This window comes from Biomphalaria glabrata, chromosome 9, assembly GCF_947242115.1.
Source record: "Biomphalaria glabrata chromosome 9, xgBioGlab47.1, whole genome shotgun sequence".
NCBI lineage: Eukaryota > Metazoa > Mollusca > Gastropoda > Planorbidae > Biomphalaria > Biomphalaria glabrata.
This window is the reverse complement of record NC_074719.1, coordinates 22383761-22411471: the sequence shown is the minus strand read 5'-3', so window position 1 is coordinate 22411471 and position 27711 is coordinate 22383761. Positions and strand designations below refer to the sequence as shown.

The 27711-nt window shown below is 35.9% G+C and overlaps 1 protein-coding gene across 27 annotated transcripts in view; it reads left to right on the top strand.

Annotated features, from left to right (window-relative positions):
* The window catches only part of LOC106071147 (ras/Rap GTPase-activating protein SynGAP-like), a 212801-nt gene that overhangs the window by 180177 nt on the left and 4913 nt on the right, over window positions 1-27711 (top strand). For 26 of the 27 annotated variants that reach the window (XR_008779765.1, XM_056041130.1, XM_056041131.1 and 23 more), the window contains 15 exons: window positions 448-549; window positions 9437-9535; window positions 9649-9734; window positions 10395-10449; window positions 11100-11232; window positions 11683-11845; window positions 12134-12213; window positions 13295-13473; window positions 17288-17436; window positions 18101-18176; window positions 18380-18470; window positions 19885-19995; window positions 22133-22666; window positions 23509-23646; window positions 24628-26481. Coding sequence is in view for 26 of the 27 variants with exons in the window: in XM_056041130.1 (XP_055897105.1) it covers window positions 448-549; window positions 9437-9535; window positions 9649-9734; window positions 10395-10449; window positions 11100-11232; window positions 11683-11845; window positions 12134-12213; window positions 13295-13473; window positions 17288-17436; window positions 18101-18176; window positions 18380-18470; window positions 19885-19995; window positions 22133-22666; window positions 23509-23646; window positions 24628-26481 (3850 nt within the window). In the remaining variant the exon portion in view is untranslated. The remainder of the gene's footprint in view (window positions 1-447; window positions 550-9436; window positions 9536-9648; window positions 9735-10394; window positions 10450-11099; window positions 11233-11682; window positions 11846-12133; window positions 12214-13294; window positions 13474-17287; window positions 17437-18100; window positions 18177-18379; window positions 18471-19884; window positions 19996-22132; window positions 22667-23508; window positions 23647-24627; window positions 26482-27711) is intronic. The other variant, XM_056041134.1, reaches the window with a different exon arrangement.

The following is a 27711-nucleotide window of genomic DNA, read 5'->3' as shown; positions in this document are numbered from 1 at the left end:
ATCCGCTCTGTTATCAGCAGCAGACGCCTTGGCTGGCTTGGCCACGTTCGTAGAATGCCAGTAGGTCGACTTCCACAAGACATTCTGTATGGCGATCTAATAGAAGGCAGGAGAGCCGCTGGTCGCCCGTGGATGTATGCAAACTCGACATAAAGCTCTTCAAAATCGACGCTACAGCTGGGAAAAAGTAGCACTGGATAGATCCACATGAAGAGAGAGCATATAGGAAGGGTCTCCGATTGCAGATGCCATACACAACAGAAGCAGAAAGAATGGTAAAAATGCAACGGCGCAAGGGAAAAGATCATGTCTCGAGAAGTAAAATGCCAGAGTTCACTAGTCTTACTATGACGCCTGTCCTTTAGTATTCACAACAGACTTTTTTTTTTTAAATTATGTACATTTAGTAACCATGTCGTAATGTGTCTATTGTTTTGTTTGATCAAGTTTAAGAAGAGCTCATCGTCCCCACGAAGAACATCTAAGACGAACAGACAGCTCACTCAAACTGTGGATACTAGAGGCTAAGAATGTGGCGCCTAAGAAAAGGTGAGGACTATTGTAAAGGCAGGACTGCCTCCAAAATGGCTATTTATATGTTATAGAGTTTGTGCTATATCTCCCAGCAGTAGATGCTCAGTACATCACTCACACAATCGTAGAGTTTGTGCTATGTCTCCCAGCAGTTGATGCTCAGTACATCACTCACACCATCGTAGAGCTTGTGCTATGTCTCCCAGCAGTTGATGCTCAGTACATCACTCACACAATCGTAGAGTTTGTGCTATGTCTCCCAGCAGTTGATGCTCAGTACATCACTCACACAATCGTAGAGCTTGTGCTATCTCTCCCAGCAGTAGTTGCTCAGTACATCACTCACACAATCGTAGAGCTTGTGCTATGTCTCCCAGCAGTAGTTGCTCAGTACATCACTCACACAATCGTAGAGCTTGTTCTATGTCTCCCAGCAGTAGTTGCTCAGTACATCACTCACACAATCGTAGAGCTTGTGCTATCTCTCCCAGCAGTAGTTGCTCAGTACATCACTCACACAATCGTAGAGCTTGTGCTATGTCTCCCAGCAGTAGTTGCTCAGTACATCACTCACACAATCGTAGAGCTTGTGCTATGTCTCCCAGCAGTAGTTGCTCAGTACATCACTCACACAATCGTAGAGCTTGTGCTATGTCTCCCAGCAGTAGTTGCTCAGTACATCACTCACACAATCGTAGAGCTTGTGCTATGTCTCCCAGCAGTAGTTACTCAGTATATCACTCACACAATCATCTTTCCTTTACTTGTTGTTACTTCAAAAGCACTAGTTAATTTTGTTGAAAGTATGTGGGGTCTTAATGACTGTTTATGTAGAGAAACAATTGTATATGTGGTTCAAATCGCCCTATCAATGCAGTCAACTGGTATGGCTGACTCTACAACGTTTCTAAAGTTATACTATAGAGACAGTCCATGCCATTGATATCTTCTCTTTGTCCAGATTTGTCCCTTTTTTTGATGATGAGGAGGATTGCAATGATGTGCTGAGTTTTCCTCCCATTATCTTTTTCTTTTTAAAACCTAGTGTCACCACAACTTCAAATTTCAAGTTCTAGCACTGCTCCATGCATGGTTCAACTAAATCCTTACTTTTCAATATCTCCAATGTGAATATAAGTTGTTGATTTATGAACTGGAGATTTGAGCTGCAGATATTTATACATTATGTCGCCACCCATCGTTATGTAGGCTCTTCTTTCTGAAGATTGTGATTGAAAGGGTAGATAATGATCAGTTTTCTACTGACTAGAGTTATCGACCATCGTTTTTTAGGAGGGGGGAGATTTATCCTTTTGGGATGTACCCGTCCGATTGCCTTGGCCGACAGCCCAGCATAATTAGCTCATATTCTTTCTAAACCCTCGGCCTACACTGGAAATCATAGAGTGTTTCTATAAATACTTTCTAAAAAGATTTTTAAAAAAAAATCCCTGTTAAATAAACGCAGTTCTGAGCTACACGAGGGTCTCGAGTTTCTTTCTGTGGGACAAGGTTTGGCTGGCTGGGTAGAACTAGTTGATTCTCTCTACAGATTATTACAATGGTGTCAGAAAAGTCGACATTTCATCAGACGATTTAACTAGACAGTGTTATAAAAGTTTGGAAAAAACTAAACTTGGGATTTCTTTCTGGTTTAGTTGTGTGTTAAGGTTTAGGTGGTCAAAGAATCATTACAGCCACAATGACATACAATGTTTTCATGACTTGTGGGTTAGTCTCAAAATGTCTAGTGATGTAGGGGGCGTGGTGGTAACCAACTCTGAGTACCTGACTTAAGTTGGGGAAAGTAATGGCGGTTGGTCATTGTGCTGGTCACATTACACCCTCGTTAACCGTCGGCCATACAGATTACCTTTATGTCATCTGTTCCTATAGATTGCAAGGTCTGAAATGGATAATATGCTATACCTCTTTTATATCTACTATCTAATGATATATATTCAATCCCATTTTCGTTAGTAAACTTCTCTTCATACATCTTGATCTCTGACTGGTGAACTAAAGGGGACATTGATTGCCAAACTAGAAGGACCAATTGGTGAATTTAAAGGGGACATTAACTGGTCAACTAAAACGAGACACATGAACCAGCCCAATGTTGACATGTTTCTGTGATTGCTGGGATGTGAGTCCCCATCGAACTACATCTACACAAATATTAACGTCACCTTTTTTTTTTCTTTTTTTTTTATAGCGCCCTTCAAAAGGGAAATAGTCGCTATTAATTTTGTTTGGTCTGTCTGTCCGTCTGTCTTTAGATCTCTATAAAAGATATTGAAAATCTGATATCATTATGTTTTAGATCTTTCCAATTTCTGATGCAACAGGTTTTTTTTTTCTGTTGTTTTATTTTTTATAGCAAAAAGTTTAGTTACTAAAATCAACTATGCAAGCAGTTTTTTTTTTCATAAAAACACACCATTTTTACAGGTACTCACTATTAATAAGAAAAAAAAAAACTATTTAGGGAGGTTATTTTTTGAATATCTTAAACACATTTTGCAAACGGTTTTGGATTTTTATGTAAAAAAAATATTATTTTTTAAATTTGTATTACTAAATTAAGTACTTTCTGAAAAACAAACTAGCTACTTATATTTTAAAGAAATAAAAGAGAAAGAATCTAGTTAGTTTTATCTTGTAAAATACAGACGTTACTTCAAAAAGTAGAGGATTACGTCTTACGAGTGTTACTTGGTCAATCTAATTATAAATGTCCACAAACAGTCTTCGATTTTTGCTAAGTCATTGGTTTTCCTGGCTGACTCAGGCAACCCATTCCATGCTTTAATAGCATTAAGAACGAAGGAGTATTTGTACACATTCTTCTTAGCATTTGAAACGAGGAATGTGTCTTTATCTTTGTGTCTTTATCTTTGTGCCTTTATCTTTGTGTCTTTCTGAGTATTTTATTAGATTTTGTTTTTGAAGATAATGGTTCAGTGCTATTTAGTATGCCTATTGAATCTCATTTAAAACCACAGCGTTTCCTATTCTACACACAATGCACAATTGAACCAAAGGGAAAAGTTGATTTGTTGAGGCTTTGAATGAGAGATTGGCTCTTTACAAAACAGGTTCACATTGAACTAGATCTTCATAACTAGCACTTCATTGAATACATAAGAATATTAACAAAATAATAATAGTAACATGAATAAATCTCAGCCCCTTGTGGTATTACGTAGTTAGTTTAAACTAACAATACAACAGTATCGGCAACACTTTTGACACGCACACGACTCTTTTCTATGTATTAACGGAGCTAGGGTTGTAGTTGGTAATGGTTTGTTACTATGTATATGTTTGTGTTATCACCCAGCCTTGTTTTATGTATCTTGTTATTGGGTTCTGGAATGAATTAGAATGAAAGTTACTATGTATTGATTGTGGCTGCTGTGAATCTCTCATCTGGTAGGCTATTTTAACATACAATTTTCACCTTACGCACTTTAAGATTTTTTTTTAAAATAAAGATTAGCTTTATTTATGGGGCTACTTAATTTTGATGTGAATGGGTTTTCTTCTTTTGATCTGGAGAAATAATATAACATGCAGTGGCGTAGCTACCAATGTGCGGGTGGTGCGGGCCGCACAGGGCACCAAGTGGAGAGGGGCACCAAGATTCCCCCAGTGTGTATTAATTTCCTATTTCCGTGAGCTTTTCAGTAAAAACGACTAATTGTATGGACACGAACAAACTTCAACTACTGTATTTTAAACATGAACTAACGATTTATAAACTAGTCATGTCGCTATTTTGTTTCATCTCCTTGACTATTTCTTCCATACAATGTAAGCTATAGAACAGTTTGACTCTTATAATTTACTAGATTTATTTCGGACACACGGTACATGTTGTCGCCCCTTTTATAGCGCTCATAGGCTGTAAGTACCGCCCTCTCCCTCTTTAAATGTAAAGGGGCCTCGTTTGTTAAGATTTCAGCAGCGTTTGTTGGGCTTGTCCGAAAGGTGCCACAAATGAACCTTAGTGCCTGTGATTGTACTCGGTCGAGTGATTCGAGGGCAGTTTTACTAGCATATACTTGAGCTGTACTCAATGTGTGATCTGACTGCCCCTAAGTACAATGTGCGTAGCATGTAAGCTTTGGCACCCCACTTTGTGCTGGCCAGCTTTCTTAGTAACACTAACTTCTCCGAGGCTTTTCTTTCAACTTCCTGGACGTGCTGGAGCATTGACAACTTTCTATCCAGGGTCACCCCTAGATATTTTGGCGTGTTTTCACGTTGGAGTCGCAGCCCACTAAGTTGAAGCTCGAATGGAGCCTTAAGAATGTCGATCCATAGGCTGAACAGGGACCAGGTCGTTTTGGCAATGTTTATCAGAATCTGTCATTTGTCGCAATACGAGGAGATGGTTTGGAGGTCTGCTTGTAATGCCGCCTGTATTTGGTCGGCTTTCTTGCCGGTTGACCAGAGGACAATGTCATCCGCATAAAGCAGTTTCTTTGACCGCAGTGAGATGCGTTTCTTAAATTTCTTAAGTCTAAAGAAGCATCGAGACAATTTCAAGTCACATCATTGCCAGAGTCCACCGACTATAGGCTAGCTGTTAATGGGTATGAATTAACTGAACAATTAAAAGCAACAAAGCAAGATGAGACGGTTATCATTGAATTCAGAAAAAAAAAGATGAGGCCGAAATCGTGAAAAGAAAAAATACTTCAATACCGCAGGTTCTAGAGACTAAAGGACAGCACACAAGCATGTCCTCAAAAATTCATACTGAAGAAGCTGAACCATCAGACAGTGTAAACAATACAGAAAGCAGGATAATAAACTCTAGACTGAACGACATTGGAGATTGGCCTGATGTCATCACAGATAATATTCGCATACACCTTTTCACTCAAGGATCTGAAACAGTTCAGCGTATGGACAGTCAATTCAGAGAGGCGTATAGACATCAAGAATCAGCAAAAGGAAAGGCTAGAAAGCTTTCAAAGGCTTGGTTTTTCCGGCAAATGTCAAACGGCGAGAAAGTTCTTAGAAAGTGGATGTGTTATTCGCCAAAAAAAAATAAATATTATTTTGCTTCCCCTGCATGCTCTTCTCAACAAGATCAAGTACCAAATCTTCATTTAAATCCAAAGATGGATTCAATGAGTGGTGGAGGTTATCCCCGAAAATAGAAAAACATGAGACCAGCAGAGCTCACATTCAGTCATCGCTTGCTTGGAGGGAACTTGAAGTTTGCCTGAGAGTAGGGAACAATATTGACAACAAGGCCCAAGATTTGATTATACAAGAGACGAAAACCTGGACAGTTAGTAAAATTACTATCAAAGTACGATCCACTCTTGAGGGAGCATGTGCTTCGAACTAAGCTTTGTTCCATATCGAATATATACATGTCTCCACAAATACAAAATGAATTTATTACAATATTGGGGGATCACGCTAAAAAAACAAATCATACAGCAAGTAAAACAAGCCAAATATTTCTCTATTATTTTTGACAGTACACCTGACATCTCAAAGCTGGATCAAATTTCCCAAATTTTACGGTATGTTGTCATGGAGAATGACAGGGTGCAGGTTCGTGAGTCTTTTGTTGACTTCATCGATACAAAGGCTATGATAATGCTGCGGTCATGAAAGGTCATTAAGGTCATGAAAGAATTAACAATATCTGATTAATGAATAGGCCTACATATTATTTTGAAAAAAGTAAGGTTTTGCAATGTTATTAATTAGTTAGTTGTTTTGTGTTGTTTTTTTTTTTTGGGGGGGGGGGGGCATCAAGATGAGGTACCGCACCAGGCATCATATACTCTAGCTACGCCACTGATAACATGTATGTGACTTGCTTGTGTGTGTGTTTAGAAAATGAGCCGTTCTCGTTTAGAAGCGTGGCCTCTGTGATACGTTTTAGATAGAAGCGTGGCCTCTGTGATACGTTTTAGATAGAAGCGTGGCCTCTGTGATACGTTTTAGATAGAAGCGTGGCCTCTGTGATACGTTGTGATAGAAGCGTGGCCTCTGTGATACGTTTTAGATAGATGCGTGGCCTCTGTGATACGTTTTAGATAGATGCGTGGCCTCTGTGATACGTTGTGATAGAAGCGTGGCCTCTGTGATACGTTGTGATAGAAGCGTGGCCTCTGTGATACGTTTTAGATAGAAGCGTGGCCTCTGTGATACGTTTTAGATAGATGCGTGGCCTCTGTGATACGTTTTAGATAGAAGCGTGGCCTCTGTGATACGTTGTGATAGAAGCGTGGCCTCTGTGATACGTTGTGATAGAAGCGTGGCCTCTGTGATACGTTTTAGATAGATGCGTGGCCTCTGTGATACGTTGTGATAGAAGCGTGGCCTCTGTGATATGTTGTGATAGAAGCGTGACCTTAGTAATACGTTGTGATAGAAGCGTGGCCTCTGTGATACGTTTTAGATAGATGCGTGGCCTCTGTGATACGTTGTGATAGAAGCGTGACCTCTGTGATATGTTGTGATAGAAGCGTGGCCTCTGTGATACGTTGTGATAGAAGCGTGGCCTCTGTGATATGTTGTGATAGAAGCGTGACCTTAATAATACGTTGTGATAGAAGCGTGACCTCTGTGATATGTTGTGATAGAAGCGTGACCTCTGTGATACGTTGTGATAGAAGCGTGACCTCTGTGATATGTTGTGATAGAAGCGTGGCCTCTGTGATACGTTGTGATAGAAGCGTGGCCTCTGTGATATGTTGTGATAGAAACGTGACCTTAGTAATACGTTGTGATAGAAGCGTGACCTCTGTGATATGTTGATTCTGATAGAAGCGTGGCCTCTGTGATACATTGTGATAGAAGCGTGGCCTCTGTGATACGTTGTGATAGAAGCGTGACCTCTGTGATATGTTGTAATAGAAGCGTGACCTCTGTGATATGTTGTAATAGAAGCGTGAACTCTGTGATACGTTGTGATAGAAGCGTGGCCTCTGTGATACGTTGTGATAGAAGCGTGACCTCTGTGATATGTTGATTCTGATAGAAGCGTGACCTCTGTGATATGTTGTGATAGAAACGTGACCTCTGTGATATGTTGATTCTGATAGAAGCGTGACCTCTGTGATATGTTGTAATAGAAGCGTGACCTCTGTGATACGTTGTGATAGAAGCGTGGCCTCTGTGATACGTTGTGATAGAAGCGTGACCTCTGTGATATGTTGTAATAGAAGCGTGACCTCTGTGATATGTTGATTCTGATAGAAGCGTGACCTCTGTGATATGTTGTGATAGAAACGTGACCTCTGTGATATGTTGATTCTGATAGAAACGTGACCTCTGTGATATGTTGTAATAGAAGCGTGACCTCTGTGATACGTTGTGATAGAAGCGTGACCTCTGTGATACGTTGTGATAGAAGCGTGACCTCTGTGATATGTTGATTCTGATAGAAACTTGGTCACCCTATAGGTTCTATTAAACGTATACTTTTTTTTTTCATCATAAACTATCAATTGTTGCCTGACAGACAAAATATATTTATATTTATTTTACTTTATAAAGTAAATGACTGGGGTGCTGTAGCCCATTATTGTTGAAGGTAGCATTGCTACCTCGGTGTCACACAGCATGAGTTCAAAACGCCCCCAACAGTGAAATGGAATTTGGCATTGAATGTATGACCTAGTTCTGGACTTGTCAGAATGTATTCACTGTTGTTGAATCAAATCGAGGCGGGGGGGGGGGGGGGGAGATGAAACGGTGTCTTAAGGTTCCCACGGTATGTCTGGAGTAAAGGAACCTAAAGCAAACACTTGCACTCCCTAAGTGTGTCAAGAAGCTAAGTGTGAGGGCCCAGACTTGTGTATGTAAATGTCAGGTCACGGGATTGCACGAGAGATGTGAATGTAGACTTTGAGAACCTGGACTACAAGGATTGTTGATCAAACTAGGAGTTGTCTAGTGGGGAATGTCTACCACTGCTTCTAAATATAGACCTTGACATCCTTTGTGCACTTGAACACTGGCTGGTGAGGACTCATGGAGGATGTAGACTCTACAGGGTAGTGGCAAGACTTGTATTCCCTCACAAGTCCAGGCACAGCTTCTTGAACTAAAGAATAGTATTATGTCCTGTACATGTATGTGTGAACCTGCCTGTTCCTATCAACCCACATCATTGGCTTCCTTAGCTGTCTTAGGCTTCCCATTGCCTGTTCTAATGACACTTTGGAGATAAAAGGTCAACTAAGGAATAAGAAATGTGCTTGTATCCTTGTGTTACTGGGTCTGTCAATCTAATTTGTTAAATAGTGATTACAAATGATCATTGCAAAGCCTCATGAATAATGAGAATGTAAAACTCATCTTAAAGACATTAGTTCACATTAATCTTCCAAGGACTTCATAGATATTTAAACAGAACTTGAACATAATACAAATGAAGGGGAAAAAAAACACAGCAAAGAAAAAATAAATACACAAAAAGTAATTTTTGTTTTGTTTTATTTTGTTTTCTTTGTCCTTTAACTTCCTGGCCATGTGTCCAGTGTTGCCCCCCTCCCCCACTTCCTTTATTTTCTTCTGTCTTCTGGTTCCTTCCATAGCTGCACCTTACATGTAGACAACTTTTTGTTTTGACAGATAACATTCACAAGTAATTGTATCACAGTTATGCAAAAAAAAAAAAAAAACAACACAAACTGATACAGCTGGAACTGGAATCTTTTAAAAGAACAGTTTTTGTGAACTGATGTTAGAAGTCCAAGAACTTCTTCACAATATGCTCAAAGTGGTTTTTATATGTGATTACAAAATGTTTAAAGTACTGAAGTGAATGTCCTCTAGTATGTCAAAGTCATCATGTGGATTGCAGTTAATTATCTCCTGTAGGTGGATTCTAAAAACATTTCTCTCTCTTGTTTCTCAGATATTTCTGTGAAATTTTACTGGACCGGGAACTGTACGCTGTGACTTCTATCAAAACTATGACTGAGATGTTGTTCTGGGGGGAACACTTTGAGTTCAAGTAAGTTGGACAGTCTCAGATTGTTGTCACTCAACTATCAGTGGTTTGGCTCTATATTTAATTTATTTTAACTCCTTTATATGCACTCACACACTGATTTCTTGATCTGACAGGAACCTACCAGCTGTAGAAACTATCACCATCAACCTGTACAGAGATGCTGACAAGAAGAAAAAGAAAGACAAAACCACACTTGTTGGTCAGTTGTTTGTTCTTCTAGTCTGACTTTCTTCCATCCTGTGTCTGGGAAATGAATGCTAATAGGAAGATCATATCAGAATTCTTGTATCTCAGACTATTTAGTTTATATCTTTAAGACTTGAACACAATTGTTTTAATGAAACAAAAATTATCAATATGAAAGTTTTTTACATGAATCATGTCAGTATTTAATTGTATTTAACATTAGGTAAGATTACCTTGATGCTTTGCAGGATTGTTTTACTCAAGTCTTGTTGTCCATTGGATTAATTGGCTAGATAATACAAGTATAGCTTACATTGATTGGAAGATATAGCAAGTAGAATTAGAAATAAATGTTTAAGTCTCAATACAAATATAAACACAAATGTCCAACTAAGCACAAACACATACATATATATATCTGAATGTACTAAACATTTATAGGAATTAAAGACAAACCAGAACCTTGATACTTTTTAGACCCAAATCACAAGAATGGTCTAGATTTTCAAAGTTAATCATCTTTTTGGCTAATAAATAAAAATAGCCTTAGCTCTGCTTGTGTTTAGGCAATACACATTTAAAGTAATGGCTCTAGGCTTTGTCAAAGAGGCTGAAATTGTATACATTGACATGTTTAAACAAATGGCTTAACAATTGTGTAATGTTGAATCAGGTTACATCAATCTGTGTCTGTCTGAAATCAACAACAGACAAGTTATCGAGAAGTGGTAAGCAGAATTCTTATACTTTTGTTAAATTTATGTTTGCTGAAGCATATCTTGGTTTTACTGTGTAGACATGAATATAGAATCTAGATGTCTGTGTAAAATAATGTGTAGACATGAATATAGAATCTAGATGTCTGTGTAAAATAATGTGTTGACATGAATATAGAATCTAGATGTCTGTGTAAAATAATGTGTAGACTTGAATATAGAATCTAGATGTCTGTGTAAAATAATGTGTAGACATGAATATAGAATCTAGATGTCTGTGTAAAATAATGTGTAGACTTGAATATAGAATCTAGATGTCTGTGTAAAATAATGTGTAGACATGAATATAGAATCTAGATGTCTGTGTAAAATAATGTGTAGACTTGAATATAGAATCTAGATGTCTGTGTAAAATAATGTGTAGACTTGAATATAGAATCTAGATGTCTGTGTAAAGTAATGTGTAGACTTGAATATAGAATCTAGATGCCTGTGTAAAATAATGTGTAGACATGAATATAGAATCTAGATGTCTGTGTGAAATCATGTGTAGACTTGGTTATATAATCTAGATGCCTGTGTAAAGTAATGTGTAGACTTGGATATATAATCTAGATGCCTGTGTGAAATGTTCTTATATCAGTGGTGTGCCACTTTTTCAGGATTACCTGCAGCTCTGGAACTGTGGGTAAAGCTGGTAAAGAAACCAAGAGTGAGCTCCCCATTATTAGAATCAAAGCCAGGAAACAAACTGTTGACATATTACCTCTTGATGCATACCAGTCTTTCATTAAGGTCTGTAGATTATGATTTGCATGTTTTTAAAACATTTTTTTGAAATAGGTCAATGTAAAAAACCTAATCTATGAGAAATCCCTGAATATAAATATTTTTAAAAGACTACTTACCTGATGAAGGTGCCAAGAGTCTTAGTTACATTTATCATAGGACATTTTAGGCTTATTTCAGATTTTGCTATCTGAAGATCACAAAAATTTTGTAAAATTGTCTCATATGACATTTTAATTAGGGATAATGAACACTGTAGTGACATAGTTATTGACTGCACACTTTGTTTGTGTGTGTATGTAATACCTAAGCACATATTATTTAACTTCTTTGTTTGTGTGTGTGTGTGTCTAGTACCTAAGCACATATTATTTAACTTCATTGTTTGTGTGTGTGTGTGTCTAGTACCTAAGCACATATTATTTAACTTCTTTGTTTGTGTGTGTGTGTGTCTAGTACCTAAGCACAGACTACAAGAAATTGTGCCAGATGTTTGAGCCACTGCTGAGTGTCAGAGAGAAGGAAGACTTTGCCACTAGCCTGGTGCACATCTTACAGAAACAAAGTAAAGCCTGTGAGTTCCTGTCGGATATTGTCATGGAGGAAATCTCCCGACTGGGTGAGTCCTGAGCAGTTCTCTTAGTAGTTCTCCTCCTAGTTAGGAAATACATTTATATTTGATCACATTGCTGACTCTGACTCTGTACACTTTACGTTAAAGTTGATCAAAACTTTTTACCACTGAATTCATAAACATTAAGAATAGCACTTGATGAGCATGAGCTTTTTTATTTTTTTTTTTTGTGGTTCATTTTTCTTTAATGATTCCTTCGAATGTTCTGTTTCCTAAAATGTCTCACTTTGTATTGATTGTGAAGAACTCATTGGACTGTGTCTATGTCTTTAGATGATGAGCACTTGACCTTCAGAGGAAACAGCATTGCAACCAAAGCAATGGAAGCCTACATGAAACTCGTTGGAGAAAAAGTCAGTAGTTCACTTCACACTTGACACTTTTTTATTTTGTTACATTGAAACATTCAGATTTCATTGTAGGCTGTACAGCTCTTCACACAGAAAAATAATTGACAAAATAATTAAATTGTTTTGTTTTTTAGGGTGGGTCATCAGGGGCAGACAGGCTCTATGGGCAAATGCCTGGTGGGCCAGTATGATCGCTGATCAGTTGTGTGGAGAGGGGGAACTGCTGTGTAGGCAAAATCGTTCCTACCATAGCTAATGTCCAGGCTTTCATCTCATTTCTTTGAGATGATCCATAGTCATTTCAGGACTAAAGTGTCATCGATCAAGTTGTGTTGTTCAATGTTAAAAATGTACAATTTATTGATGGGCAGGTTTTGTAATCATAAGCTTGGTTTTTTTTTTAGTTAATGCTAGTGCAAGTAACTTTTGATATGAATGATACCTTGAAATGTTTAAAGAAATGTTTAAAGAATCTGCTTAAAAGCATCTTGACACAAGATCACTTTCAAAGTTTCATGTTTAATACTGTTGATAAAATTTGTTGGTGAGGGACTTTTTTTTATCCTTGATCATTGCAAGAACTTTCATGTTGCTCCCTTTTCAAAAGTTATGCCTCTTTTAGTAATATCAAACCATTTCAAAATCATGTAATATAGTATTAAATTCAAACTAGTTAAGGCTGCAGTTGCACAATCCCTCTGATGTACTGAGATGTCCTTTATTCTGTCTAGATGTAGAAATATAGTACATTAAATGAGGCCTATCTGACTAAACCCACTTTTGCATGCTTGCGTTCAGTTTTCACTGCATTATCAAAACTTTAATTATTTTGAGGGGCTGGTATCAATAATAGATGTAAACCTACATCGTATGACAATGGTCCAGATGTTATGGTAATGCAAGGGCTAATTTTGACATCCAGTCGACCCCTGCAGATAATAAAAAAAAAAATCTAGATGTGATATAAATATTTGTTGTAAAGATTTGAGTAATATTTATTTTTTCTTTCTATTGTTTTGATTTGTGTTTATTTCTCCTAAGGCATGAAATATTAAATTGATATTTTGTTGTTTCAATTTACCAGTATCTTCAAGACACTCTAGGTGGATTTGTAAAAGAACTGATACAGACCACTGATGATTGTGAGGTAGACCCCACAAAAGTGCCATCTCAGCCTCTCTTGACTTGTCAACAAAAAAATCTGGACATGTACTGCAATCTGGTGTGGGCCAAAGTCATTGATTCTGCTATACGTTTTCCTTAGTAAGTGTAGGACTAGGCAAAGTACTACTAGATTAATGGGATATTGCGACTATTCAGTAGCTTTGGTAAAAAGCCTGGTTCAAAGCTATAGTTTAAGTTCTTTAAATTGAAACTAAAAAAACAACATAAATAAATATGTATATCCTAAAACTTATATCTTGACTTTAGAGAACTATACAATGTAACCTGAATTAAATTTTTCAATGTGTTTAGTTTTGAATTTTCTGGAATGAACAAAAATGTGGGGGTAGAGTTACTAAAATTAACTAAACTTCTTGATCTAACACATTTAATTTTATTTTAAAGGAAATTGATTTAGCTTCAAAAGTGTAATAAATAAAAAAAATTCATTAAAAAATTTAATTGATTTGAACCTTAAATTGTACATTTAATCCTAAAATATGGAAAAATCTAAAACTAAATACCTCTTGCACTTCATATGTCATTAAAGATTAACCAATACACTTAAAAAATTGTTTTCATCACATTATTTTGGTCCCATGAAATAAACATAAAGATAAAACAATCGCATCAGGAAAAAAGACAGAAATAAAAAGTTAAACATTCTAAAGATTATATTCCAAGTTATTTTCTAAGAGTAATGCTGTACTTAAAGATTTGTGTTAAGAAATTTAACAACATGTTACACAATTATCCTGTTAGCTTCAGTTCAGGACAAGCTGCACGATAATCATTCCTTACATTAATCTATATTAATCAAATCATTAAATAAGAACAATCTGGTATAAACTTTGTCACATGTAAATTATGAGTGAGTCTGGTGTGAATGTACACTTTGGTTTCTTATAGTTATAATGTTTTTTGTTTGGTGTAATGCACAAATTGTAAGACAAATTTCCTTACGGATAATAAAGATTATTATTATTATAACACAAGACACAAAGATGTTCTTCAGTCACAAAAGGTTTACAACTCAAGCTCAGTTTCATTAGCCTTGATCCAAACCTATTTTTAAAGATACTAAATGTTGTTGTGATAGAAACCTATTTTTAAAGATACTAAATGTTGTTGTGATAGAAACCTATTTTTAAAGATACTAAATGTTGTTGTGATAGAAACCTATTTTTAAAGATACTAAATGTTGTTGTGATAGAAACCTATTTTTAAAGATACTAAATGTTGTTGTGATAGAAACCTATTTTTAAAGATACTAAATGTTGTTGTGATAGAAACCTATTTTTAAAGATACTAAATGTTGTTGTGATAGAAACCTATTTTTAAAGATACTAAATGTTGTTGTGATAGAAACCTATTTTTAAAGATACTAAATGTTGTTGTGATAGAAACCTATTTTTAAAGATACTAAATGTTGTTGTGATAGAAACCTATTTTTAAAGATACTAAATGTTGTTGTGATAGAAACCTATTTTTAAAGATACTAAATGTTGTTGTGATAGAAACCTATTTTTAAAGATACTAAATGTTGTTGTGATAGAAACCTATTTTTAAAGATACTAAATGTTGTTGTGATAGAAACCTATTTTTAAAGATACTAAATGTTGTTGTGATAGAAACCTATTTTTAAAGATACTAAATGTTGTTGTGATAGAAACCTATTTTTAAAGATACTAAATGTTGTTGTGATAGAAACCTATTTTTAAAGATACTAAATGTTGTTGTGATAGAAACCTATTTTTAAAGATACTAAATGTTGTTGTTGTGATAGAAACCTATTTTTAAAGATACTAAATGTTGTTGTGATAGAAACCTATTTTTAAAGATACTAAATGTTGTTGTGATAGAAACCTATTTTTAAAGATACTAAATGTTGTTGTGATAGAAACCTATTTTTAAAGATACTAAATGTTGTTGTGATAGAAACCTATTTTTAAAGATACTAAATGTTGTTGTGATAGAAACCTATTTTTAAAGATACTAAATGTTGTTGTGATAGAAACCTATTTTTAAAGATACTAAATGTTGTTGTGATAGAAACCTATTTTTAAAGATACTAAATGTTGTTGTGATAGAAACCTATTTTTAAAGATACTAAATGTTGTTGTGATAGAAACCTATTTTTAAAGATACTAAATGTTGTTGTGATAGAAACCTATTTTTAAAGATACTAAATGTTGTTGTGATAGAAACCTATTTTTAAAGATACTAAATGTTGTTGTGATAGAAACCTATTTTTAAAGATACTAAATGTTGTTGTGATAGAAACCTATTTTTAAAGATACTAAATGTTGTTGTTGTGATAGAAACCTATTTTTAAAGATACTAAATGTTGTTGTTGTGATAGAAACCTATTTTTAAAGATACTAAATGTTGTTGTGATAGAAACCTATTTTTAAAGATACTAAATGTTGTTGTGATAGAAACCTATTTTTAAAGATACTAAATGTTGTTGTGATAGAAACCTATTTTTAAAGATACTAAATGTTGTTGTGATAGAAACCTATTTTTAAAGATACTAAATGTTGTTGTGATAGAAACCTATTTTTAAAGATACTAAATGTTGTTGTGATAGAAACCTATTTTTAAAGATACTAAATGTTGTTGTGATAGAAACCTATTTTTAAAGATACTAAATGTTGTTGTGATAGAAACCTATTTTTAAAGATACTAAATGTTGTTGTGATAGAAACCTATTTTTAAAGATACTAAATGTTGTTGTGATAGAAACCTATTTTTAAAGATACTAAATGTTGTTGTGATAGAAACCTATTTTTAAAGATACTAAATGTTGTTGTGATAGAAACCTATTTTTAAAGATACTAAATGTTGTTGTTGTGATAGAAACCTATTTTTAAAGATACTAAATGTTGTTGTGATAGAAACCTATTTTTAAAGATACTAAATGTTGTTGTGATAGAAACCTATTTTTAAAGATACTAAATGTTGTTGTGATAGAAACCTATTTTTAAAGATACTAAATGTTGTTGTGATAGAAACCTATTTTTAAAGATACTAAATGTTGTTGTTGTGATAGAAACCTATTTTTAAAGATACTAAATGTTGTTGTTGTGATAGAAACCTATTTTTAAAGATACTAAATGTTGTTGTTGTGATAGAAACCTATTTTTAAAGATACTAAATGTTGTTGTGATAGAAACCTATTTTTAAAGATACTAAATGTTGTTGTGATAGAAACCTATTTTTAAAGATACTAAATGTTGTTGTGATAGAAACCTATTTTTAAAGATACTAAATGTTGTTGTGATAGAAACCTATTTTTAAAGATACTAAATGTTGTTGTGATAGAAACCTATTTTTAAAGATACTAAATGTTGTTGTGATAGAAACCTATTTTTAAAGATACTAAATGTTGTTGTGATAGAAACCTATTTTTAAAGATACTAAATGTTGTTGTGATAGAAACCTATTTTTAAAGATACTAAATGTTGTTGTGATAGAAACCTATTTTTAAAGATACTAAATGTTGTTGTGATAGAAACCTATTTTTAAAGATACTAAATGTTGTTGTTGTGATAGAAACCTATTTTTAAAGATACTAAATGTGGTTGTTGTGATAGAAACCTATTTTTAAAGATACTAAATGTTGTTGTGATAGAAACCTATTTTTAAAGATACTAAATGTTGTTGTTGTGATAGAAACCTATTTTTAAAGATACTAAATGTGGTTGTTGTGATAGAAACCTATTTATAAAGATACTAAATGTTGTGATAGAAACCTATTTTTAAAGATACTAAATGTTGTTGTTGTGATAGAAACCTATTTTTGAAGATACTAAATGTTGTTGGTGTGATAGAAACCTATTTTAAAAAGATACAAACTGTTGTTGTTTTTCTGTAATAAATGCCATTAAATCTGTGCTATTGTATGTTGCAGTGAAATGAGACAAGTGTTTGCCAATCTGCGTGAGAAATGTAAAGCCCGAGGTAAAGAAGACTACAGTGACAATCTGATCAGTGGATGCATATTTCTACGTTTCCTTTGCCCTGCCATATTGTCTCCTAGTCTGTTTAATTTGACTCAAGGTGAGCAGAGACAGAAACATTAACATAAACTCATTTAAGCAGTTTGAACTTGTACTACTGACCAATTAGAATTTTTTTCACTTAGGATCTAAATTTTATTTCTCTTTTTATTAAAAGCAATGAACTGAAGTACAACTTCCTGACACATTTCATCTGAAAATCTTATTCTTTTCCCTATAAGACTCTAATGTGTCACCAATACTGCTTGTAATGTTTCTGTCAAATTATTTATAACAAGTACTTTTATTATCATATTGTATGGATATTGAATTGTATTTAATTTCTTATATTCATGGTTTGGATTTTTTTTTATTATGATTTAAATATTTTAAAGTGTTAATACATTTCAATTAACAAAAATATATATATTTAAATCAAGCAAGAAATTCATTCTATTTCAAATCAAATAATAATTTCCTATAATAATGACAATATGTGTGAAATTTTATATTATATTATTTGATTTGGAATAGAATGAATTTCTTGATTGATTTCATAATTTATATAGACCAGCTGATGAATTTTTAAATGTATTTTTAATCATTTTTGTGTGTTTAATTTGATAAAAAAAAATTAAATAAGTATTTGGACCTGACCTGGACCACATCCCATGTCCCATCAAATAACACTAAACTGTTCATATCTCTTCTCTATGATGCCCCAGAGTATCCCAATGAAAGAGCTTCCAGGAATCTAACGCTGATTGCCAAAACTATACAGACCCTTGCCAATTTTACACAGTAAGTTCCTTAACTCTTATGTCCATAGTTTGCTTCTGATTGAATCCCAACAGGCTTTTGTTTTCTGTCCATACTTTGCTTCTGATTGAATCCCAACAGGCTTTTGTTTTCTGTCCATAGTTTACTACATGTTCTATATCTGTGAATGTATTTGACATCCAAGATGGAGTTCTAATTGTTTTTGTATTGATTGAAATTGATAGGTTTGGTGGCAAGGAAGAGTTTATGATCTTCATGAACAGCTTTGTGGAAAGGGAGGCCAGCAACATGAAGACTTTCTTACACAAAATATCTGTGAGTCACAATAGAGCATTCAATTATTCAGTATGGACAAGAATGTTTAGATCAGAGATTAACGATAGCCTGAAATAAATTAAATACTAATTTAATGTAGACAGAACTAAGACATACAAAACACATTTAAAATAAATATTGAAAATTGTTATTGCATAATAAAAACAAATATTGAATCACTTCATACAAATTAAAAATTACCAGCAAGACAATGCCTCAGACAGTAAATAGACCATATGTTTGCTATTACTGTGTGTATGTATTATCTAGCATAAAGCAATGACATCAATGAGGCAGCACTATTAGTATAACAGCTTTTGTTTGAGCTGTGGTAATGACATTATTACAAAGCAAGAATTTGCTGTTTTAATTACCACTGATACATTTTTAAGACACAAAATTTAAGTCACTATAAAAATGTTGAACATCTTTTCATTACTAATCTAGACTATTTTGTTTATAATTTAAATTTTCCTGTATTTGTGTGAAATCATCTAGTAAATTGTTTTCCTCAGTTTGTTTTTTACATTTTTAATAAAAATTATTAAAATTTTATTGTTTACAATTTACTATTATTTTTTTTTTTTGTATTTAAACATTTCTGGATCTGAAAATGGCATTAAAAAAATATTGTATCTAATTTCAATTGCAGTAAATAATATAAACAATAAGTACACTTTTACAGTTTCACTAGACAATTGATGTTCTCACAATTGTTCCTAGTTTAAAAATGCATTATGAACCAACATTAACACCATAGAACTAGTTTGTCCAACAATACCAAATTTTACTATGTAACCAAAGAATTTATTGAACCAAATAGTATTACATTTTATTATGAAACCAAGTAATACCAAATTTTATTGTGAGCCAGAGGATTCCGAATTTTACTAATAAATTTTATTATGAAACGTGTACTTGATTTTATACATTTCAAATCCAAAGTGTTTATATTTGACTGAAGTCCTGCTGTAATGTTCAGTTAATACATTTCAAATCCAGTGTTTATATTTGACTGAAGTCCTGCTCTAATGTTCAGTTGATACATTTCAAATCCAAAGTGTTTATATTTGACTGAAGTCCTGCTCTAATGTTCAGTTTACACATTTCAAATCCAAAGTGTTTATATTTGACTGAAGTTCTGCTCTAATGTTCAGTTTATAAATTTCAAATCCAAAGTGTTTATATTAGACTGAAGTCCTGCTCTAATGTTCAGTTTATAAATTTCAAATCCAAAGTGTTTATATTTGACTGAAGTCCTGCTCTAATGTTCAGTTTACACATTTCAAATCCAAAGTGTTTATATTTGACTGAAGTTCTGCTCTAATGTTCAGTTTATAAATTTCAAATCCAAAGTGTTTATATTAGACTGAAGTCCTGCTCTAATGTTCAGTTTTTACTTTGTGTATTACAGAGTGATGAAGGTAGCAACCAGTTCCTTGAATTTGATGGTTACATCGACCTTGGCAAAGAGTTGTCTGTTCTTCATTGTTTATTGTCAGAATATATGGAGAAACATTCCCAGGTTTCTTCTTTCTACTCTTTTTTTATTGTTTGTATTATTTACCTAAATCAGGGTTTCCCAAACTGTGTTCCGTGGAACCCTAGTGTTCGCGAGGCCTGAATAGGTGCCGCACGAACTAAAGGAATAATTAACTAGTAAGCTGCTACATGAAATAATGTCTTCAAAAATAAGCAAATTGTTCTGCTGAATAATCAGAATGTGCGAAGTATTCTGATAACAAAAAAGTTTGGGAAACACTGACCTAAATCAATGTTACAAACTTTTTTCTCATCAAAGTAGCTTGTGTGAGATGTTTGTTATGACTGTCTGGTTGTGTGATATGTTTGTTATGGCTGTCTGGTTGTGTGATGTTTGTTATGACTGTCTGGTTGTGTGATATGTTTGTTAGGCTGTCTGGTTGTGTGATATGTTTGTTATGGCTTTCTGGTTGTGTGATATGTTTGTTATGGCTGTCTGGTTGTGTGATATGTTTGTTAGGCTGTCTGGTTGTGTGATGTTTGTTATGGCTGTCTGGTTGTGTGAGATGTTTGTTAGGCTGTCTGGTTGTGTGATGTTTGTTAGGCTGTCTGGTTGTGTGATGTTTGTTATGGCTGTCTGGTTGTGTGATGTTTGTTATGGCTTTCTGGTTGTGTGATATGTTTGTTATGGCTTTCTGGTTGTGTGAGATGTTTGTTAGGCTGTCTGGTTGTGTGATGTTTGTTATGGCTGTCTGGTTGTGTGATGTTTGTTATGGCTGTCTGGTTGTGTGAGATGTTTGTTAGGCTGTCTGGTTGTGTGATATGTTTGTTATGGCTTTCTGGTTGTGAGATGTTTGTTAGGCTGTCTGGTTGTGTGATATGTTTGTTATGAATGTCTGGTTGTGTGATGTTTGTTATGGCTGTCTGGTTGTGTGATGTTTGTTATGGCTTTCTGGTTGTGTGATATGTTTGTTATGGCTTTCTGGTTGTGTGAGATGTTTGTTAGGCTGTCTGGTTGTGTGATGTTTGTTATGGCTGTCTGGTTGTGTGATGTTTGTTATGGCTGTCTGGTTGTGTGAGATGTTTGTTAGGCTGTCTGGTTGTGTGATGTTTGTTATGGCTGTCTGGTTGTGTGATGTTTGTTATGGCTTTCTGGTTGTGTGATATGTTTGTTATGGCTGCCTGGTTGTGTGAGATGTTTGTTATGGCTTTCTGGTTGTGTGAGATGTTTGTTAGGCTGTCTGGTTGTGTGATATGTTTGTTATGGCTGTCTGGTTGTGTGAGATGTTTGTTATGGCTTTCTGGTTGTGTGAGATGTTTGTTATGGCTTTCTGGTTGTGTGAGATGTTTGCTAGGCTGTCTGGTTGTGTGATATGTTTGTTATGGCTGTCTGGTTGTGTGATATGTTTTTTATGGCTGCCTGGCTGTGCAAGATGTTTGCTAGGCTGTCTGGTTGTGTGATATGTTTGTTATGGCTGGCTGGTTGTGTGAGATGTTTGCTAGGCTGTCAGGTTGTGTGATATGTTTGTTATGGCTGCCTGGCTGTGCAAGATGTTTGCTAGGCTGCCTGGTTGTGTGATATGTTTGTTATGGCTGCCTGGTTGTGTGAGATGTTTGTTATGGCTGCCTGGCTGTGCGAGATGTTTGCTAGGCTGTCTGGTTGTGTGATATGTTTGTTATGGCTGTCTGGTTGTGTGAGATGTTTGTTATGGCTGCCTGGCTGTGCGAGATGTTTGCTAGGCTGTCAGGTTGTGTGATATGTTTGTTATGGCTTTCTGGTTGTGTGGGATGTTTGTTAGGCTGTCTGGTTGTGTGATATGTTTGTTATGGCTGTCTGGTTGTGTGATATGTTTGTTATGGCTTTCTGTTTACATTACATGTTTTTCAGATTGTTGCCACAATATCCTGACTTCTAACTCTGCACCCTCTACCATCCTCTGTTGTCCTGTCAGAGGTTTGGACTAATAATCTTCATTTCTGAAAAGTTGGAAACTTATAAAAAAAAAAAACAACAAGTACCACCTCAATCTAGCTTCCAACAGCACCTCTATCCTTCAGTTAAACATTGTGGTATTTTGTAAATGCATACAGCTTGACCACAATGTCTATGGGTAGAAAGTTTTAATTTTTTAGTGTGACCCTTTTGTAACTCTATTTGTATTTGTGTATTTTGTTATCAGACTTCTGGCAAACAGTTTGAGGAGCTAAACCAGTTGATCAACAATCTGACAAGTGCTTATGATGACCCCACTGTTGGTCAGAAGAAAACTCCTCCTGAGCCTCGCAATAGGAAGTCTCAGATCTACGACAACTTGGTCCACATCCCCAGTCCAACCAAAAATACATCCCAGACATCCAACACGCCTCGCTCCAAAAACATGGTATCTTCTTCCTCTACGGAGATCCTGATAGAAATTCTGCAGCAGTGTGGGGAGTCCAGCGAAGACATAGCTGCCCTGACCAGCAGGATCAAGCCCTCGGATGATGGAGCGGAGGTAACTGCCTCGTCTTTTAAACACTCCACATCACACACCGTGGTTAAGTCTAAACGTGAGGCAGAACACAAAAGCTATAGCGAGCGTAGACTGAATGAGACTTGGAGTCGGATGGTCCATGCGGCCGATAGCGGTGAGATGTTTGATCTGATTCCATTCATGGATGAAGACATGCAGAACTCCTCCGCAGAACTGGAGTTGAATGCACATGGTAGCCAGGTAAATGAAGGGAATACGTACTTGACTCAAACATCATCATGTGCCTAGCTCAACATTCTTTGTAGATAAGCTTTGTGTGTGTTTTTTAAATTTCTGGCTGTGTAGATAGTTTGTAGATGGTAAACTTAGATATACATTTGACTGTTTGCTACATTGCAATTTCAATCTGTTACCCTCATTCAACTTAATTTCTTTTTACAAATTGAACACTCAAGAATGGCTTTTAACATGGGAGGAAGCAAGTTTTTTTTTTTTTTATTATTCACATTTTGTAGTAGATTTATGCCTACATTAGCAAGTGTGAGACGCATTATGAGGTGGCTTTCATTTCACTTGGTTTTCTACATGGGTGTCAATTATTGACTTTGGATTTTTTTTTTATTATCATCTTGCATGCTTATAATTATTTAGAACTATTTACGTGCTATTGAAAGAATGAGCTTCCACACAAAAATTTATTTGAGATTATTAAAGTTGGTCTTTTTTTTTCCATTAGACTTCTATTTTCTCTATAAAATATGTATGTTTAAAAAAATGAAACTATATAAATGGAATGTTGTATGGTATATGATTTCTGTAGTCTGTGCATCATTTATCATAAGTCTTTATCATTACAATTATTACCTTTACTGGGGTAGTACTTTAAATATTATTTCTTATTTACTTTTGTTAAAGTGATTTCTTTAATACTTGTTTGATTCATCCATGCGCTATACCAAAAGTGTTCATTATTTCTTCATTATTACGCATGACTTTATAACATTTATTTGGGTTCAACAATTTAACTTAATGTAGAACTGATTTTGTTACATACTTTATCTTGTTAATTTTTTTAAATTAAGGTGTCTATTGGTCCAGTGTCCACTGTAACATCCTCTGGCTATCAATCTAATTCCCCAACTGACATGTCCAGCCACCAACAGGTTATTGAGCTGACCAGAGAAGTAACCAGATCTCCAGTCATCCATTATCCTGTTGCTGTAAGTCCAGAAAGATTTTGTTTCTTGTTAGCTAAAGCTCAGCTTTGTTTGAGTTCAATAAGATTCTGACCTGGAATTAAAGATTTGTGTCAACAATCTGTTGGGCTACTGGGCATTAAAGTTTTCCTCTATTTCCACTAAGTACAGTTCTCTTTTCTCTTATAGTCTAAGTGTCAGAGTCAATGCTGTGACCTAATTCGATCTTTTTCTAGTAGCCGAGGTCAGGTCATATAAGTCCAGAACAAACACACGTTAATTATAGTCATCAGAGAAAGAGGTTAAGGGAAAAGTAGCAAACGTCAGTTTCTAGAAGGTCACAGTTATGAAAATAATTAAGATAGAAGATTCTATGATTCTGGCAAGAACGGTTTAGGAAATTATAAATTAGGAAAAAGTTAGTCGGGGTCCTCGCATTTCAACAGTCCTTGCAGAGGAATAGGTCCTTGGAGAGGCACGCTTTCCTTGCATTGTATCGATTTTTTTATAGTAATGGTCTTACGTTTTAATGTTTACGGGTCCAGTAGTTGAAGTTACATAATTGAATTTGTAGCTTTAAGTTGGTACAGCAACAAGTTATATCAGTTAAAGTTGTTGTATTAGAAAGTTTCATTTTATGAAGATATTTAAGTCAAGTTGTTATTGAATTGAGAATCTACTTATATGTGTAATTTAAAGAAGTTTAATAAAAAAGTTCTATGAGAACACACATGTTACTTCAGTGTGTTATCAAGTCATTTATATAATCTCCAGCAAGATTATTCTGTTAGAACAATAATTAATATAAAAGGAAATACCAACAATGTATAAACAGAAATCATCAAACTAAGTAATGTCAAGTTCATCTGATTTGTTTTCATTATGTGCTAACTAAATTTGGAAATGGCCCTTTTGTCTTTTTTTTCTTACCCAGTTGTAGTGCTTGAAACTAAACAATGTTCTCTTCACATGAAGGTTATTCTATTTGTATTACTTCTGTTCCAGACACCCCCACAACCACTTGCCTTTGCCAATCCACTCTTCAGACATCAGCAGCAGCCTCGGACAGGAGGGAAAGTAATGTCTTCTGCTGTGGCTACTCATCATGGCATGACCCTGGCACAGACAGTGCAGAGGGTTTCCAGTGACTCCTCACTCAGCAGCGATGATGGTCAGCCAGAAACCGACGGCAAGCCATCCTATGTGAAAACATCAGACTACAGCTCCAACATTGCACCACTTAAAAAACTTTCTCAGCTGTCTAGCTCCAGCAGTGATGAAAGTCTGAGTGGTCAGCAGCTGACCAGCACTTCAAACTTTGTACATTCGACATCTACCAACTTTGTCTCTCCTTCTACAAAAGTGTCGTCTGTCATGTCTTCCTTAAATGCCAGCACTATGAATGGATGTAGTACATTTCCACGACGATACCACCACAATAGGCAGCAGGACCACTCTACAGCTGCGGCTGGAGACATCAATCCACCTGCCCTGCCAAAAGAGGCGCAAGACAAATGGGAGACTTCCTCTTCCAGCAGAGTCCCACTCTATCAAAGACAGTTTTCCAACCCTGCTTCAGCTGCCCATACTGTTAAGCAGCCAACAAGACCTTATCAGAACAGGGCTGGACTAACCACAAACCCTGCTGGACATGTGCAACAGAGAAATATTTCTGGCAAGGGTATAGCTGGATTTATGGGGACAAGCCTGGATGCTCAAAGCCCCCAAAGTAATTTAACCACATCTAGTCCTTCTGTACCACCAAGAAGTATAAATAGTGGTAAGAAAACTAATGACCTCATTAGCCCTGCGGGTCATCGCCAGCCGTCTGGAATATCAAGCCCAGCGTCTTACAGGAGTAATGGCAATGTCAACATGAATTCTAATGCCTTCTCCTCTCCGAAATCCTTAAACTCTCATGTGATCTCTCACAGGCCACCAGCATCTGCTATGGCTACATCCACTGGGTGGCAAATGGCCCATCAGGTAGAGCGCTCCAGTTCCTCTCAGGAAAACAGCAGTAGCAGCAGTGACTCATCTCCACAGAGCCTTGTAAGGTCCACCCAACACCAGGTGGGAGGCATGCATGAGTCCAGTAGCGCTCACAGCATCAGCTCTGCCCCCTCCTTGTCTCAGCCCTGGAGCTACACACCCACCCACAGTGACTCCAACAGCTCTTTGAGTAGCCTGACTAAAGTGGGGAGCCAGGCTCCAGCCAGGAGTGACTCCAGTAGCTCCGTTGGAGGGATGAACATGTCTCACAGAATCTCACAGACACCCAGTGATTCAAATAGTTCTGTCAGCAGTGGTAACAATAACAGTATGAGTTTTTCCAGCTCTAAGCTGGACAACAGGGGTCAGTATTTGTCCAGCTCAAACCCTTTTAACTCCAGACTCTCCAGTATTAGTGACAGCCAGATACACACCAGTTCTCTTCAGTCTACCCCTCTGCCACAACCCCCTGCATTTCTGACCTCTAAATACTCAGTCGTCCATCCTGCTAGCCCCAGGACAGAGAGATCAGCCTCGTACCACTCCAACACTGACTCTTCCAGCTCTGGTTCTAGTTCTAGATCTGCGTACATGGTGTCGCGAAGCATGGATCTGGGCTACCTAAGCAAGCAAGGGGAATCTCTGAAAAGAGCCTCTACAGATTCCACCTTAAACCAGCCCCCCAACAATCTTTCCCCTACCAGTTCTGGTCAGTCCAGGTCACTGTCTAGGGAGGACAGTGCCCAGTCTGTGTCATCCAGTGCCAGTACAACAGCTAATCGCAGACTTTCTCCTCAATCCACTGTGCACATGGGCATCAGTTCAGTTCAAAGAAAACTGCAAGAACAAGAAAGAACCAAACAAGAAGTAAGGAAAAATATGTTTGTATTATTGCAAAAAGATTTTACAGAACATTTAGAAAATTAAATGTCAGCGGATATATTCTAAAACATTAGCTGAGCAAACACACATTACATTAATTTGTCACATATTTATTTCTTATTGTTGTAGTTGCATTTTCTTATGTTTTGAGGATGACACAAATTTGTTGACTTCAACTTGCATTCAAAACATCAACTTTCTTTCTACCTGGGAGTCAAACAATCTTCTAGTTTCCCTATGCATTCTAAGCTGAAGTTTGGGCCAGAATATTGACCACTTGTTGCAGTTTGGGCCAGAATATTGACCACTAGTTGCAGTTTGGGCCAGAATATTGACCACTAGTTGCAGTTTGGGCCAGAATATTGACCACTAGTTGCAGTTTGGGCCAGAATATTGACCACTAGTTGCAGTTTGGGCCAGAATGTTGACCACTAGTTGCAGTTTGGGCCAGAATATTGACCACTAGTTGCAGTTTGGGCCAGAATATTGACCACTAGTTGCAGTTTGGGCCAGAATATTGACCACTAGTTGCAGTTTGGGCCAGAATATTGACCACTAGTTGTAGTTTGGGCCAGAATATTGACCACTAGTTGCAGTTTGGGCCAGAATATTGACCACTAGTTGCAGTTTGGGCCAGAATATTGACCACTAGTTGCAGTTTGGGCCAGAATGTTGACCACTAGTTGCAGTTTGGGCCAGAATATTGACCACTAGTTGCAGTTTGGGCCAGAATATTGACCACTAGTTGCAGTTTGGGCCAGAATATTGACCACTAGTTGCAGTTTGGGCCAGAATATTGACCACTAGTTGTAGTTTGGGCCAGAATATTGACCACTAGTTGCAGTTTGGGCCAGAATATTGACCACTAGTTGTAGTTTGGGCCAGAATATTGACCACTAGTTGCAGTTTGGGCCAGAATATTGACCACTAGTTGCAGTTTGGGCCAGAATATTGACCACTAGTTGCAGTTTGGGCCAGAATATTGACCACTAGTTGCAGTTTGGGCCAGAATATTGACCACTAGTTGTAGTTTGGGTACATCCTCCTATACTCAATACATTTTTCTTCTTGAAAGTATTTTTACAAACTTGGATGAATAACTTAGATATAAACAAATAGAATTATAGAATTTTTTTACAAAATGTTTTTCTCCATTCATTAGATACAAATAATTTTTTCTTATATTGAACCTTACTTTTACAGCTTAGAGTTAGA